General features: G+C 38.1%; 1 protein-coding gene and 1 long non-coding RNA gene across 2 annotated transcripts in view; both read right to left on the bottom strand.

Moving 5' to 3' along the window:
- LOC134661422 (single Ig IL-1-related receptor-like) overlaps positions 1 to 14525 on the bottom strand; it is a 45568-nt gene extending 31043 nt beyond the window's left edge. Inside the window, exons 1-2 of the mRNA XM_063517504.1 lie at positions 14335 to 14525; positions 7426 to 7631 (exon numbers count right to left, since the gene is read on the bottom strand). Coding sequence (XP_063373574.1) covers positions 7426 to 7619 — 194 coding nt within the window. The 5' untranslated portion in view covers positions 7620 to 7631; positions 14335 to 14525. The remainder of the gene's footprint in view (positions 1 to 7425; positions 7632 to 14334) is intronic.
- Positions 1 to 15469, bottom strand: part of LOC134661441 (uncharacterized) — a 380476-nt gene that overhangs the window by 94781 nt on the left and 270226 nt on the right. The gene's annotated exons all lie outside the window — the stretch shown is intronic.

Here is a 15469-nt window from a genome sequence, read left to right on the forward strand (position 1 = left end):
TTCCGCTGCGTAGAGAATATCGATATATAACATGATTAAAATCGACAAGTCCACATCCCTAAAAACGTGCAATAAACCCACACATACACATTTTAACGCACACTTACAAAGTTTGCCCACCACCAAAATGGCTACGGTTTGACGGATAAATTTTGTACTGAGAAATGAGAACGTTGGGGCCTTGATTTGACATCGCTGATTTTTTTTCTATAGATGGTCAACCAAACCTTGTCAGTAGAAAAAGGCGCGAAATTCAAATTTTCTATGGGACGATATCCCTTCGCGCCTACATTTTTCAAATTTGCCGCCTTTTTCCTCTGACAAGATCTGGTTGACCAAGTATATTTAAAATGCGAAACTACAAATAGGTTATATCGTTTGTCAAAGCACTGTCTCATTTCAAACATAGACAGAGAGAGTCATACTTCATACTATCTTTGTCTTACACTAGTACTAGCACCCAAAAGAAAAGGATGAGTATAGTTTGTATTGTTCTTATTTAATGACAAATTGGTTTGACCAACTATACTTACAAGAATGCACTTCGTTTTTCTGGTAAAATCCGACGTAATCGCGTAATAGAAAATGACAGCGTCGTACTAATTTAGTTGCAATCCAACCACAGACTTGTCATTCTCGCGCTCGCGCTTGACAGACAGCTGAAGTGTGCGAAAGGGAAGCCATCACGTATATGAACATCGCATGAGTGCGAAAAAGTCAGACTACAAATGAGAAAACGTGACCATTTTTAGGGTTCCGTAGCCAAATGGCAAAAAACGGAACCCTTATAGATTCGTCATGTCTGTCTCTCTGTCTGTCCGTCTGTCCGTCTGTCTGTCCGTCCGTATGTCACAGCCACTTTTCTCCGAAACTATAAGAACTATACTGATGAAACTTGGTAAGTAGATGTATTCTGTAAACCGCATTAAGATTTTCACACAAAAATAGAAAAAAAAACAATACATTTTTGGGGTTCCCCATACTTCGAACTGAAAATCAAAAATTTTTTTTTCATCAAACCCATACGTGTGGGGTATCTATGGATAGGTCTTCAAAAATTATGATATTGAGGTTTCTAATATAATTTTTTTCTAAACTGAATAGTTTGCGCGAGAGACACTTCCAAAGTGGTAAAATGTGTGTCTGTAACTTCTAAAATAAGAGAATGATAAAACTAAAAAAAATATATGAAGTACATTACCATGTAAACTTCCACCGAAAATTGGTTTGAACGAGATCTAGTAAGTAGTTTTTTTTATACGTCATAAATCGCCTAAATACGGAACCCTTCATGGGCGAGTCCGACTCTTGAGTCTTGTAGTGTACCGGATTTCAGTGTCACGGGGCCAAATAAACCTAGCAAATACTCATTTCAGAGGAATAATGATATTCCGAGCGAAATTTTCTTAACGATATTTTGTCAAATTAACAGCATAAAAAGTGTAAGAAGCCGGTTTATACAGTTGATTATAAGTTTTTCTTCCTTTGTGTGCTAATATTTTATCATATTACTCAATAATTTAAAATATTTTGTGTAAAAACATAATAAACTGTTACTTTACGCTAGGGCTTGACAAAATGTTCAGATGACAGTATCGATAACTTGTCGGTATATTAATAACTATGTAATCATTTCTTCACAAGACATAATTAAGATATTAACCTTTATAACCGACTTCAAATAATAACGATTGTTATACCCTTTTTGAAGGTGCAGATGATTAGCAGTAAATCTAAACTTCACTTTCTAACACAGTAAGAGTTAGACTAAGATAAGGCTGTAACGATTTTGATAGCACACGCAGTGCAGGTGTTATTTTATACATCATAATGTCGTAGAATTGTAACGTTTAAAATAACACATTTAAAAAAGTAGTCGATAAAGCAATCAAACACCGACAGATTATGAATATGTTGTAACATGACATCACTATTTTTGATCTCACATAGACAATTTACGCACACACTTGCATTTCATTTTTGGTCGCACTTTTGAAGATTGACAGTTGTTCTTGTCTATTCTAATTCTATGAATCCAACACTCAAATTATACAGGATGGTCTATACCACAACGTTCAAATTTTTTTTTTTTAGTTTCCTCATATATCGTGGGCAGGCGATTCTCAGAGATGACGTTCGGTGCCTGACTTCGGTGCCGAATTTTATTTTATACTTCTTTCATACACAACTTTATTTCCTAAAATCTAGCCTTAATATAAAAAAATATTGGTAGTAGCCCACGTAGTGATAAAATAAAAAAAAAATCTTGGACATCGAGGTTTGTACCACCCTGTATAGAGTAGTTAATAGAGTCAGACCGAGAAAAGTCTGCAGCGATTTTGATAGCCCACGCAGTGCAAGCGTCATTTTAAACGTCAAACTTCTATGAATTTATGACGGGTAAATATAGCTGGTCAACCAAATCTTGTCAGTAAAAAAAGGCGCGAAATTCAAATTTTCTATGGAACGATATCCCTTCACGCCTACATTTTTCAAATTTGCCGCCTTTTTCTACTGTCAAGATCTGGTTGACCAAGTATAACACTTGCACTGCGTGGGCTATCAATATCGCTGCATACTTTACGAGTAGCAAGGACCTAGGACCGCCTTAGATTGCGATGGACAGTCTTTGCATCAGGAAAAATCCGGAGCGGGGGTCAAGGCCCCTTCAAACAGGCGAGGTCCCAGCTCCCGGAGCATCCCGAAGTCTCGACACCGAGGGAGACGAATAAATACCCGCTCAGCGCCGAGTATTTATCTTTTTAGGGTTTCAGGAAAAACGGGACCCTATTACTAAGACTCCGCTGTCCGTTGGTCTGTCTGTCTATTTAGATGATATATTTCTGTTGCCAACAACAAATAATAAGTACTAACAACAAAATAAAATAAATATTTAAGTGGAGCTCCCATACAACAAACGTGATTTTGTTGCCGTTTTTTGCGTACCTAATGGTACGGAACCCTTCGTGCGCGAGTCCGACTCGCACTTGGCCGGTTTTTAAGAGACGCCGCATGCTCAGCAGCCGCTCCTGCCGACCGCATTGTACGAATAAGATGCGGGGCGGCAAAAGTACTGACGCACGTGGCGTCCCACAGGAAGCACTTACTTCTTTCCCACGGCACCAGGGTCTAGCCGTCAGGCCTTATGCCGTCCGATCGGCTAAAGCCTGGCGGCTGAAGCATACATGGGATATTAGGTAACTCTGACAATAAGGCTCTCCTAACGATGTCATTAAGAACATGGTGCCGTGGGAACCTCCCAGCGCAACGGCAGCAGCTCAAGACATGGTGGCCGTTACTCCCCACAGTGGAACCGTAGATGCATTGGTGGGGTTGGCATAATTTCGTTGATTTTGACAGATGGTTTAACGTATAAAATTCACCGTATTTGAGGTTAATAAGGTCTACTGTCCTTAAAATTTTGTATGAATTTACAAGCAAATATGAGCCTTCGTTAATTAAGTATTGCAGCCGGTTCTACCTTAATTCGATAAGGTAGCTTATTTCAAAGACTATAAACTCTAAGTACTTAGAAATAAAGCTTCAAAAGCTTTAACCGTGGATAACTTTTAACTATCAACGTCACATGTGGATAAGTGGTGATAGGATGTCATTCATTAAAATACGCTTTAAGTAAACTTGTTTAGAATTGATTTTTCAAAAGCTCAAACCACGGATGATTTTTATCAGTCAATGGCAAAAGTAGATAAGTGGTGGAATGTGATTAAGTAATCTATTCTTTAAAATAGGCCTTAAGTCATCGAGATTAAAATTGATTTTTCAAAAGCTCAAATCATGTCACGCTATCATTAGTCACTTGTACTTTATCCTCGCGTCTTTTTACCCAATTTAATCACTTATCAGGTATTTCACATATCACGCAATAAATGATTAATGATTTGGTGACAAAGCATCATAGCCCTCCGGGTCTAGTACCTATACATTTCATTCGATAACGTAACGTAGCGAACGTGTTTGCGGTCAGTCTCATATTAAAACAATGAGTGTTTATTTTGTGTCAGTAGGTAAACTAACAAATAAGTACCTACGTTTACATTTCGTATTATTTATCCTAGTTTGCGCGAGTAGGTATAAGTTACTAGTATTACGTAAGCATGATACTTAAGTCACTTACTACAGGTTTGACTGGTGCGTAACATGAAAAAAACGCTTCGAAAATATACATATCGCTATCACAAATTGAAACCAAGATGCTCACAAATGTTGACCACAACTATTGTCAAGGCGGAAGACTGCATATGTAAATATTTTTGAGCGCCTTGGCCGCTGGATACATCTGATGGCGTGATTGGCGATTGTTATCGAGTAGTTGGCGATTATTTTGCTTTACGGACATATTCTGGCCTGTTAAATATGAATACGGTGATGAACGACTGCAATCGCTCGGATAGCGACGAGGCTCGCATAAAATATTTTACCAGCATATGCCGTCATTGCTATTTCCGCCCTCAGGCTTCGCGTTGGGCGTGTCATGCTCGGTGTGTATTGTGCACCGAATATATTAATATGTATGCATTTGGTACATTTTACGGAATAATTTAACGACATGATAAAAAACCGCCCCGCCTATCCTATTCAGCTGCGTTGTTTGATTGACGTTCCAATTAATTCGTTACATTCCCTGAACTCGGTCTCTAACATGAAAATTCAAGTGAAATCCAACTATGACATCAAAAAAAGCCTAATAATTCTACGGTACCTACTCTATAAATTCTATAATATCTGTTGGACGCGGCGAGCTGGTATTGATGTTATATACATGCGCCCAGTGTCTAAATACTTGTCTTTTAGCATACATAACTACTTAAGGTGGAGAAATATAGGTATATGTTAGTGTTGTGTTCATATACCACTTGGATCTATATTTTTTTATCATTGTACCTATATTATTTATACCAGCCAGCCTATTATGGATAGCTTTATCCATCTTTATCCACGTGATAAAATAACTGTCACTGTTTAACACCGAGGGAAAGAAAGTGACGGACACCGTTTTATCACGCTGTCACGTAGACAAGAACGACCATCATATCCGTACAGGGCACGTTACAAAGTTAACGTCAAGCAGTATAAGTACCCTAGCAGTCCTAGCACCAGAATCTTCGAGCTGCCATGAATCAAACACACTTTCTAGAGAGTCAAACCATTGAAAATACACTTCATAGTTAGCGACAATTTATATTTCTTAAGCAGCATAAGTTACACAGAATGACGTAAGAAAAGCAGTTAAAAAGTTAGCCTGGGTCAATCGTGAGCGATCTTCTGTCCCATTAGGTGTTTAATTCTGATTGCCCGACAAGTGTCGGGTAAACACGAACACTAAGAGATTTCGTTTTTGTTATTAAAGTTAATTAAATACCTAAAGAGGAATATTTACTGTTGATTTTAGTACTTAGTTTAAAGTGTAAAGTACGATAATTTTCCTTTCCTAAGAAGCTATTATAGTTAACCTACAAATATTATCTTTTAATTTATTCCAAAACTCCCTTAGGTATTCGTAATTACCATTACCCCGCCTTCCCCTACGTATGTGTCTGTCTGTTACCTCTGCACTCTTAAACCGCTAAACCGATTTAGGTAGATGAAATTTAGTATGAAGATAGTTTAAGGCCCGGGGAAGGACAAAGGATAGTTTTTAGGGTTCCGTACCCAAAGGGTAAAAACGGGACCCTATTACTAAGACTCCGCTGTCCGTCCGTCCGCCCGTCCGTCCGTCCGTCCGTCTGTCACCAGGCTGTATCTCACGAACCGTGATAGCTAGACAATTGAAATTTTCACAGATGATGTATTTCTGTTGCCGCTATAACAACAAATACTAAAAACAGAATAAAATAAAGATTTAAGTGGGGCTCCCATACAACAAACGTGATTTTTGACCGAAGTTAAGCAACGTCGGGCGGGGTCAGTACTTGGATGGGTGACCGTTTTTTTGCTTGTTTTGCTCTATTTTTTGTTGATGGTGCGGAACCCTCCGTGCGCGAGTCCGACTCGCACTTGGCCGGTTTTTATCAATTATCATCATCACTCTACTCTACACAGACGAAGTCGCGGGCATTAGTTAGTGTACTATGTATATTTTTAGTTTCGTATGTAGGAAACAAAGCGTGGGTCAGCCCGGACACTACGTACGGGAATGTGCATAATAATACATCTGCAGATTATTATCGGTAGCTACCTACAAGTAGGTAATACCTATGTGGATATGACGGGCGCGGCGCTCGCAGCGGGCTCCTTCCGAGAATTGCTCGCACTTATTACCGCGCCTTACATCTGCCGAATACGTCATATCTAATCATCGGAATGATTCTCTGCAAGTCTAACATTGCAGATTATGAAAATAAAACAGGTTATACTATGTATGGCCATTTATAATAATAAACTGTTTACAAATACTTTAATATAACATCTCTACTAGTTAGAGGTTGGGTTGGAACAATACCTACCACTTAAAATGCTTAAATTGAGGTTAGTTATAGTAATCAACACCCGCGACTTTTTAATATATCCAACTTACACACAGTATTTAAGATAGGACGTACGAGTACCTACGCAGAACAACAACAAATGTTGTTTCTTCTGTTCACGTTTGTACAAATTTAGTTTTGGGCTCTACCTTTATTTTGGGAAACAATGATTTTGCGTTAGGTATTTTCATTTCGTTAAAATACCGTAAAACGGGGTGAGTAGGTTTCGCGGGGAGAGGTGGGTTATGAATGGGGAGAGAAGGTTTGAGAGGGGGGTGAGAAGGGATTTTAAGACTACTGCTACAAAAATAATGTATTCCAATTTAAAATAATAAAAAACCTAAAACTCATAATAAAAAAAATCGATCCAACAATCTTCCAAAATCACCTTTGTATGAAAACCCCTCTCACCCCAAATACGAGGCACTACGGGGTGAGGTGGGTTTTCCTAAAATACAAACGCCCGGAACACTTATTATATACACCATTCAGTTTTCATATATAAAAACAAAATGTTATCGAGGTTTTAATTTCAGTTTTGACCCTACTCACCCCATTTTACGGTATAAATATAGTTTGCGTTTACATACTTTGTTTACAAAATCGTGTTTGCATTGTTTACCTAAATGGATCCCATATCGTTCTTCTAAAATTTCTAAACAATCCGTACTTGGAAGGCCTACTTAACAGTCCATGGGTGAATTTGATGTTATATTATGGAAAATAATTATTTAGAGTCTATGCGTAAAGAGAAGAGTCGTGGAATGTATGGGGTCCAATGCCCAATACCTGCCAATACATTCCAAGACGCTTCTCTTTCCGAACAGACTCTAACTATGCTCCCAACATTGTTGCCATCAATATGTACATGCAACACTTAGGTATATGTATACATACTAGCTAATATAATTAATGTAAATTACAAGCAGCAACTGCTTACCATTCGATGCTTCGGTATCCTTTCACGCAGCAGTGGATGCTTTTAAACTGGCCCTGGAAGCCGTACTCGAGCGGGACCGGTTCCTTAGTGAACTGCATGTAGGTGGTGTTGGAGGGGATGAGGTGCAGGGAGCAGAGGTCCGCGGCGGCGGCGGCGCGCGCGCCTGCCACCACCACCAGCACCAGCAGCAGCATGCGACCAGACACCTGCGGAAAACAGCGACCGATTATTACTATTAGTCAGTATTTTTGAAATCAATTAACCTAAAAGTCGAAAGTGCATTTACTCTGTTTCTTCTAAAGTGAGTTGCACAAGTCAAATAGGTCATATAATATAAATAAAATGTCTAAAAACCACCGCCAGATATCCATCTTTATGCGTCGGCGGTTAAAAAGTATTAGTTAATACCTACTTAAGTAACAAAGGAAGTTAATAAGGCTTATTACTCTGATTTTCCCGCGTGATTCCCGTTCCCATGGAATCTCACAAAATACTATTTCACGTCACTCCTCTCCGTACAAGGTACGCTCCACTCCACATCACTTCGCGCGAATTGGATATTTATGATTGATAAGGATTACTGTTGACATCAGCGCAATAAAAACAAACCGTCCAGCGAGTCCGATAATCTACCAGTACAGTAGGTACCTACACTTGAATTTACGAGAACACGAAACAGCATATACAGGGTGACACTTAAGACGTGTTACAAAATATGTTTTTCGAACTCATTTTCCTTGTGTTATAAGCCCCTGCTAGGTCTCCTGTTGTTAAAGTAAGCATTAACATTAACATCATTGGTTTAATTTTTTATTTTATCTCTAATTTTTAGGTTCAGTATGGTAATGATAATGTACAAAAGAATGTCACTGCACTCAAGAGCAACAAAAACGGTCTCCTTCTATGAGAATCACCATAAAAAGTTACCCATTTTCATTGCTTTCGAGTGTACATCATATGAGTGTAGTTTTATGTTTTAAATGTTAGAATTAGTTAACATGACAAATAGGTGCCACACGACAGTGTGTCCACACTTCGAGATTTTAATTAATTATTTTGTTAGAAAATTACTAAAAATAATTTTGATTAACTTTAATAACTGAGTTAGTGCATCGTGTTCTCGATCTTCAATTAAGTCAGAATTACTTATTTTGTATTACGTCTTGGGTGTCACCCTGTAGGTAGGTATTTTGGTAGGTCTAGTACTTGTATCATTAACTCTAAATATCTTTAGATTTGAAATTTAAAATAAATCTATCGGTGGATAATATAGGTACGCGGCTGAATGCCATACCATATGAAACAATAAACAGCAATAGGTGTGTTGCAAGCAAATGAAAATAACGCAGTTTGGTAATAATTTGATTTATATCTTGATAATGAAATTTTGCGTCTTATTACCCTCACGACAACTGCCGCGATTGCGGTAGCTGCAGTGTTTTTAGTATATTTATTTTGCGAACTACATTTTAAAACATTTATTGGTAGCAAAGCTGTAGGTGGGTTAGTTGGGTAGGTACCTACATGAGACTAGGTTCAACAACATAAACAAGCATGACCTAAACGGGTTGTAAAACAAGAACTTAATCGTGTTCCGCGACAGCCTGCGCAATTTTTGCAATTACCGACCGACAGACGGCACACAGTAGGTATCTGACCACATTTTGCAGTTTCCCCGCGAGCGCTGATTGCCTTCTCGGAAGCGCCGTTGCAATTGCATCAACCGCGAGTGCGCCTCGCCGCACTCCTTCCACTAAAGATTGCAATGGGGGGGCAGAGAACTACTAGAGTTAAGTGGTCATATATATTACATATTGGAATATAGATAACTAATAGTTTCATATCCATATTACTTTCTCACTTTCCACAGACAGGTTAGCTTTTCTCACAGACTAACCTTTAGCTCCCTCCTGCTAGTCCTGCTCTTGAACGACTTCAAGCTGCTGTTTAAGGCCGCTGCTAGACATGCTGTGTTTGTCCATACACATCGTTGCACCAGAGAATCTAATTTACTTAGACTCTCTGGCTACAAATGCTACAATCCTACCTACACGTATTAAATATTGCACGTGCAGGCACGTAAGTACTTTAAAACGGCTTTTACCCAGGTTAAGGTTAGGGTACCTATGGTACAGACAGCATCAATACTCATAGAGTAGCGGATGAAACTACGCGTCAAAAGGTATCTCCTGTTATCTAATTGGCTTCACAGAAACAGATCAGATATCTCTATATGTTAATTAATTAGAATGCGGTAGATACATTGACATAGATATCTAGGGACTGGCTTTACGGGCAATAATAATGAGGTATGACAAGGGCCAGTACAGCGGTGTGAAATCGCTACAACGCGATTGGTTGATGAGTTCTCATCACGCGCGCGATTGGTTGATGAGTTCGCATTACGCGCGCTATTGGTCGCAACTAGTCGCGTTAGACTGCACGATTGGCTGGAATTCGTGGGTAGCACCGCTGAACTAGTACGATGTTTAGTGCCCCATTAGCCCTTCGTAGTCCATACGTCAATGGGTAGATAAATGTGACCGCACACCGTAGATATATCACTACACCACATAAAAAATAAAGACCCTCGCCGCGACCGTCTCGCCGACTCGAAAGCGACTGAACGGATTTTAAATTTTTAATGCAGTTTCACCTATACATGTATCAATAGGTGATTCTTAATCTTGAGTGTAGATATAAAATAAAATATTAAGGTTGTTAAATAGGTACTATATCTGCCTCTTGAACTTGTAAAACTATTTTTTTAAGGTTCACCGATAGTTATTACATTGAAACTTAGGTACGTCTATAACGTGCTGAATGTATAACTAGTTCATTACGTACTGGCGTACGTAAACACCAACAACAACATAGTCAATAACAATGTCGGCACATTTGAATTTGAACACCTGATTATTGTAGAATAAGGAGCAAAGCGCAACCATATCGACTGGTAAAAATATGGAATTAAAACTAAATAGTTAATATAGTAACTATCTAGTGCAAAAATGTCTAATTTTGGTCAGAGAGTCAAAGTGAATATGAAACCTGTTACTGGGTATATATTTATTGAGTAAATTGCTCGAGCGTGGTACCAGAGACCAGAGGGAGTTCGGCGCTGGGGGCGAGACATTGGTTTGATAGCAAAAAGAAAAATAGCAATTAGCTTTTGGCGTGTTGTTCTATTCGCTTTTATTACTAGTAACGTAAGTACGGCGTACGACCACAACTGAGATTCCGTTAACCTTGTTGCATAGACAAAGGCGCTCGGTGAGATTCAGTTACGAGTGTTGGTCACAGACGGAGAGATAATACCTATACCAAAAGATATCTTATAGCGAGTCTTATAGCGAGGCATCTTACGATATATTTTACGTAATACCATTTAACAGAGTCTACACCCGAAGCTATGTTTTGGTATATTACGATATTTTATAACTTACAGTAAGGCTATAGAAATGTCAACAGGCGGGTATTGACCATTGGGACGAAAATCTATATGGAACGCGCCTCTTCTTTAGTACTTACCGTAAAATAGGGTGAGTAGGGTTCGCGGGGAGGGTTGGGTTATGAATGGGGAGAGAAGGGATGATAGGGGGGTGAGATGGGATTTTATAAGGCTACTGCTACAAAAATAATGTATTCCAATTTAAAATGGAGCTATAGTAATATTCATAATAAAAAAAATCGATCCAACAATCTTCCAAAATCACCTTTGTATGAAATCCCATCTCACCCCAAATACGAGGGACTACGGGTTGAGGTGGGATTTCCTGTTTATCGTCAAAGTTATGAAAAGGAACTACCCAAAATAAAATAAAAACTAAAATACAAACGTCCGGAACACTTTATTATATACACCATTCAGTTTGCATATGTAAAAATAAAATGTTATCGAGGTTTGAATGTAAGTTTTGCGCCTACTCACCCCATTTTACGGTAAGTACATGGTTAGTACAAAGGTAGGTACATAACTGGCAAAAACGCAACTTCACGCGGGCACTGACCCGACTCCCCTGCCGTTGACGTCGGGCGCAGTAGGAACGAAGTTCGGAAAAAAATGCTGCAGAACTGCAGTTTTTAAAATTAGTTGCCTTATTGCATAAAATACTGAAAGCTTTGTATTTCACAAAACGGGTGCGCTAAAACAATACTAGATTATATACGTATTTTATTATAATAGTTCTTACAACACAGTACCTATAAGAACCTAAAATACAAAAAAAACTTGTATTAGGTAAATGCTAATATTTTAACACATCGCACTAGGCTAGACTTCCTTTTGGAAGTTAGAGGCAGTTTTTGTTTGCAAGTCGTGACAATCCGGTCTTCATACAATGGTTGCATTATCACCCGTTGTCGAAAAATATAAAATAAAATCAAACAGTTGAATCAATAAGGTTATCTTAATTGTTTGAGTTCCGTACCCAAAGGGTAAAGGGACTCTTTTTGCTATTACTAAGACTCCACTCATCCACTGTCCGTCTGTCTGTCACCAGGCTGTATGTCAAGAAACCGTGATAGCTACCGTGTTAGCGTAGTTGAAAATTTCACAGATTATGTATTTCTGTTGTCGCTATAACAACAAATACTAAAAAGTACGGATCCCTCGGTGGGCGAGTCCGACTCACACTTGTCCGGTTTTTTACAGCCCACAACAATTTGATTGAGTATACAGTAGATAGTTTAAAAATAGAATGGATTTTTCAATAACTGATGATTTGTGATGCGTGGTATTCGCCATCAGATATATCGGAGCCGGCAGGGTGCTCACAAATATCTGTACATGCCTCTATTTATTTATTCTGTTACTTATTTCTTTCCAATTTGTTTGTTTTATTGTCATTGTTAATTATTTAAATGTTGTGTACTTTCCGTGCTTCACTCGCCCTTGGCCCCGACGGAAGACCAGCGTTGGCCCATCCAGGCTAACACCATTCTGAGTCGGGACCATTTCGTGGTTATTTACATGTCATGTTGGAAATGATATGTGTTGTAATGTTAAGTGTAAGTTTTATTTTTGTTCCCCTGTTTTATCTGTTATATCTTTATTGCCACGAATAAACTATTTTTATTCTATTCTATTTATTGGCAATGCATTAAGAGTGCGTGTTTTGAGTACTTTTGAGCACCTCGGTCGGACGCTCCGATATAGGTATCTGATGGAACTGCAAGACAAAATTACACTAGGTAATGTTTTCATTAGGTAAAGTTGAGTTCATAAATAGGTATTATGTACCTAATACCTACCTATTTATTTTTCACTTTATTGCAATGGATTAGGTGAAGAAATGTATACATATTTTTGAACTCGACTGTACTGTACCAGAATATAGGTAAGTGTCTGGGACACGGTGGCACGCCCTCGCTAAGTAAAAAAAACCATTTACCAGTGCACATAACGTTAAAATCAGACTGCTTGAATTAGACAGATAATTAATGTGATCGGTGGAAAAATAAAGGCTAGGTATTAGAGTAACGCCTAACATGATCCAAAATTGACCAATTTACTACGGAAGAGACAGAATAAGATGTTTTTTAAAGTGATCGTTAGTCATTTTGTTCTGCTAGCGCTAGCGGTTCGCCACAAAACGCTGCAAATGGTGTTAAAGGTATGAAAATCGGTACGATTGATCTTTAGGACATTTGAAACAATTTGACCCGAAGCACCAAGTGATTAGACTGGTCAACGTGATTGCGAATCGTTATAATTTATTTGTTATGAAAATTAAAGTACATTATCCTTTTCATGGTTCTCATGTACATTTTGTCAAAAAAAATTAGGCACACTACATAGCTACATTTTATTGTTTTTGCAACGGCACGATGCGCTGAGCCAACTTTCCACCTCACGTTGCTTAACTTCCCTATGTAGGTCCTTGTAAGAAATAACAAGTACTAAATTACAATGAGAGAAGGGGCCCGGCCCGACTGGTTGTTGACATCGGCAAAAAATCCTATTAGGTGAGACAAGTTAGAACAAGTTCAATCTCCATACGGTCTCCTAACCTAAACGGTACGTCGGTAGTAGCCCTGTCTACTAAGCAGGAGGTCCCGAGACCGAATCCTTGTAGGGGCATTTATTTGTGTGTTTGTCTGAGTTAAGGATGTTCTCTATGTAAGTACTTACATAGGTACCTAATTCTAACTTATTTAGCAGACTACATACACATGCAACAGTAAGTTCTAACATATAATTCAACAAAAAAAAACGCTCACTTCGGTTACAATTTAAGTTTGTTAAGCTGTAACAATCTTAGAATACCTACTAGAACCCAATATTATACCCGGCTGCGCATAGTTAGACCGGGCTGTATTTTTGACGTATTATCTTGTGATTTATGATTACTGCATAGATTTTAATGACTGAGGAATGTATCAATTTATGTTAAAGATAGGCTAGGTTTTTTTCTATAAAAATGAAAATGGCTGCCGTAAAGTTTATAAGGATAGGTAGGTATAGTACGTAAAAAAACAACAACATGAGTAGGTAATTTTTTTTACATTCTCACAATCTTTTTTAAGGATTTTGAAATTTAACATATAGGTAAGTTACATTTGAAAATTAATGTTAAGTAGGTACCTAAAATGTTAAGAAGGTAGCTAAAAATTGAGTAGGTAATTACTCTTTTAATTATATTTTAATTTATTTATAAAATACGTTGTAATTTAGGTAGTTGATAATAATAAAAGAACTTGGTTTGGACCAAGGCATTGTTGTTATACACGTACATGTAAGAAAATATTAATAAGAAACATTTTGCTAGATATTAATCAAAACCACAAATTTGGGTAATACTTATTAAAGGAATCAGAACTAACATTGATTACCTATATTATCCAGTTAAGATTAAGAATCAGCAGTTAGTCTGCAAATAACCGTGCCAGTTAAAGTTTTCAACTTACCTCACTCAGACTTCTAAGAATGTTGATTTCTAAAGACGAACACGGGTTTAGTCCAAAATATTTGTACACAGTCAATGCAGATAACAAGATCTTGTGAATACACGGAACTAACCGTCTAATTTAATGTGCAACTTGGCCGGCGTCTTCCGTGCAACCGGCGCGTCATATTAGCACCGAGAGCGGAACTGGACTGACTCAGACTCCGTGTGAGTGACTCGACTCGACACTCGACACTCGACTCTGCGACTGTGACTCAAACTTAAGTATTCGCTGTTTGTCGTCATCAGCGCGCTTGCAGTTGCTTTTCACTTGCATGTTGCGGCTTGATTTTATATCCCTCAAACTAAGTGACAGTTCGAGTGCTCCTATTTCTCCGACCTAACTGTCATTTTCATACAAGGACAGTATTTTAGTATTTAACATGTAAAACACCGTCTACCCACACAACACCCGGCATGAACCAATGACCAAATCATGAAGCTAATCATAATCAACCTAATTCACAAAATTGTTTCTTGACAAATAAAGATTTGATGATTGATGAAAGATTTAAATTGTAAATTAATTGTAAATAGGTCTGATTTATTTAGATCATGATGTAACATTCAGACACAATTGTATTATTGTTAATGAATAAATGAAATGAAATTCCTAACTGCTAGTAGGTAAATAGTAGCTATCAAATTGTAGATTCAAACGCAGTTCAGTAAAAAGATGTCATACTTATATAAACAAAAGAAAAAGTGGCACATGCCTTCAGTGCTGGGGCTGGGATCGATCTTCTGCATTCGCGGCAAGTTCAGTAAGTTCAGTTCAATGATGTAATTTTGTTCTCATCCGCCCGTGGCTGCGTCTCGCTCGGGCTATAGGCTAGATGACTAATTTTCATTTATCGTATCAATCAATCAGGTTTGTTTTTAGGATCAAATGTCTATATGGGACCCATTGCATTAAAGCAATACAAAAGTCAAAAATGATAGTCAAACTCCGACAGTCGTACTTCACTCGCGAAACGCCTCTAACAAATCGCTATGTGAACGTGACGTCAGGTTCACTGAGAGCGCATATTGAAGTATGAACAAAACAAGAAAATTGCATTTTTGTCGGTAAAATATTGCGTTTATGTATATAATTG

Source organism: Cydia amplana, chromosome Z (assembly GCF_948474715.1).
Source record: "Cydia amplana chromosome Z, ilCydAmpl1.1, whole genome shotgun sequence".
NCBI lineage: Eukaryota > Metazoa > Arthropoda > Insecta > Lepidoptera > Tortricidae > Cydia > Cydia amplana.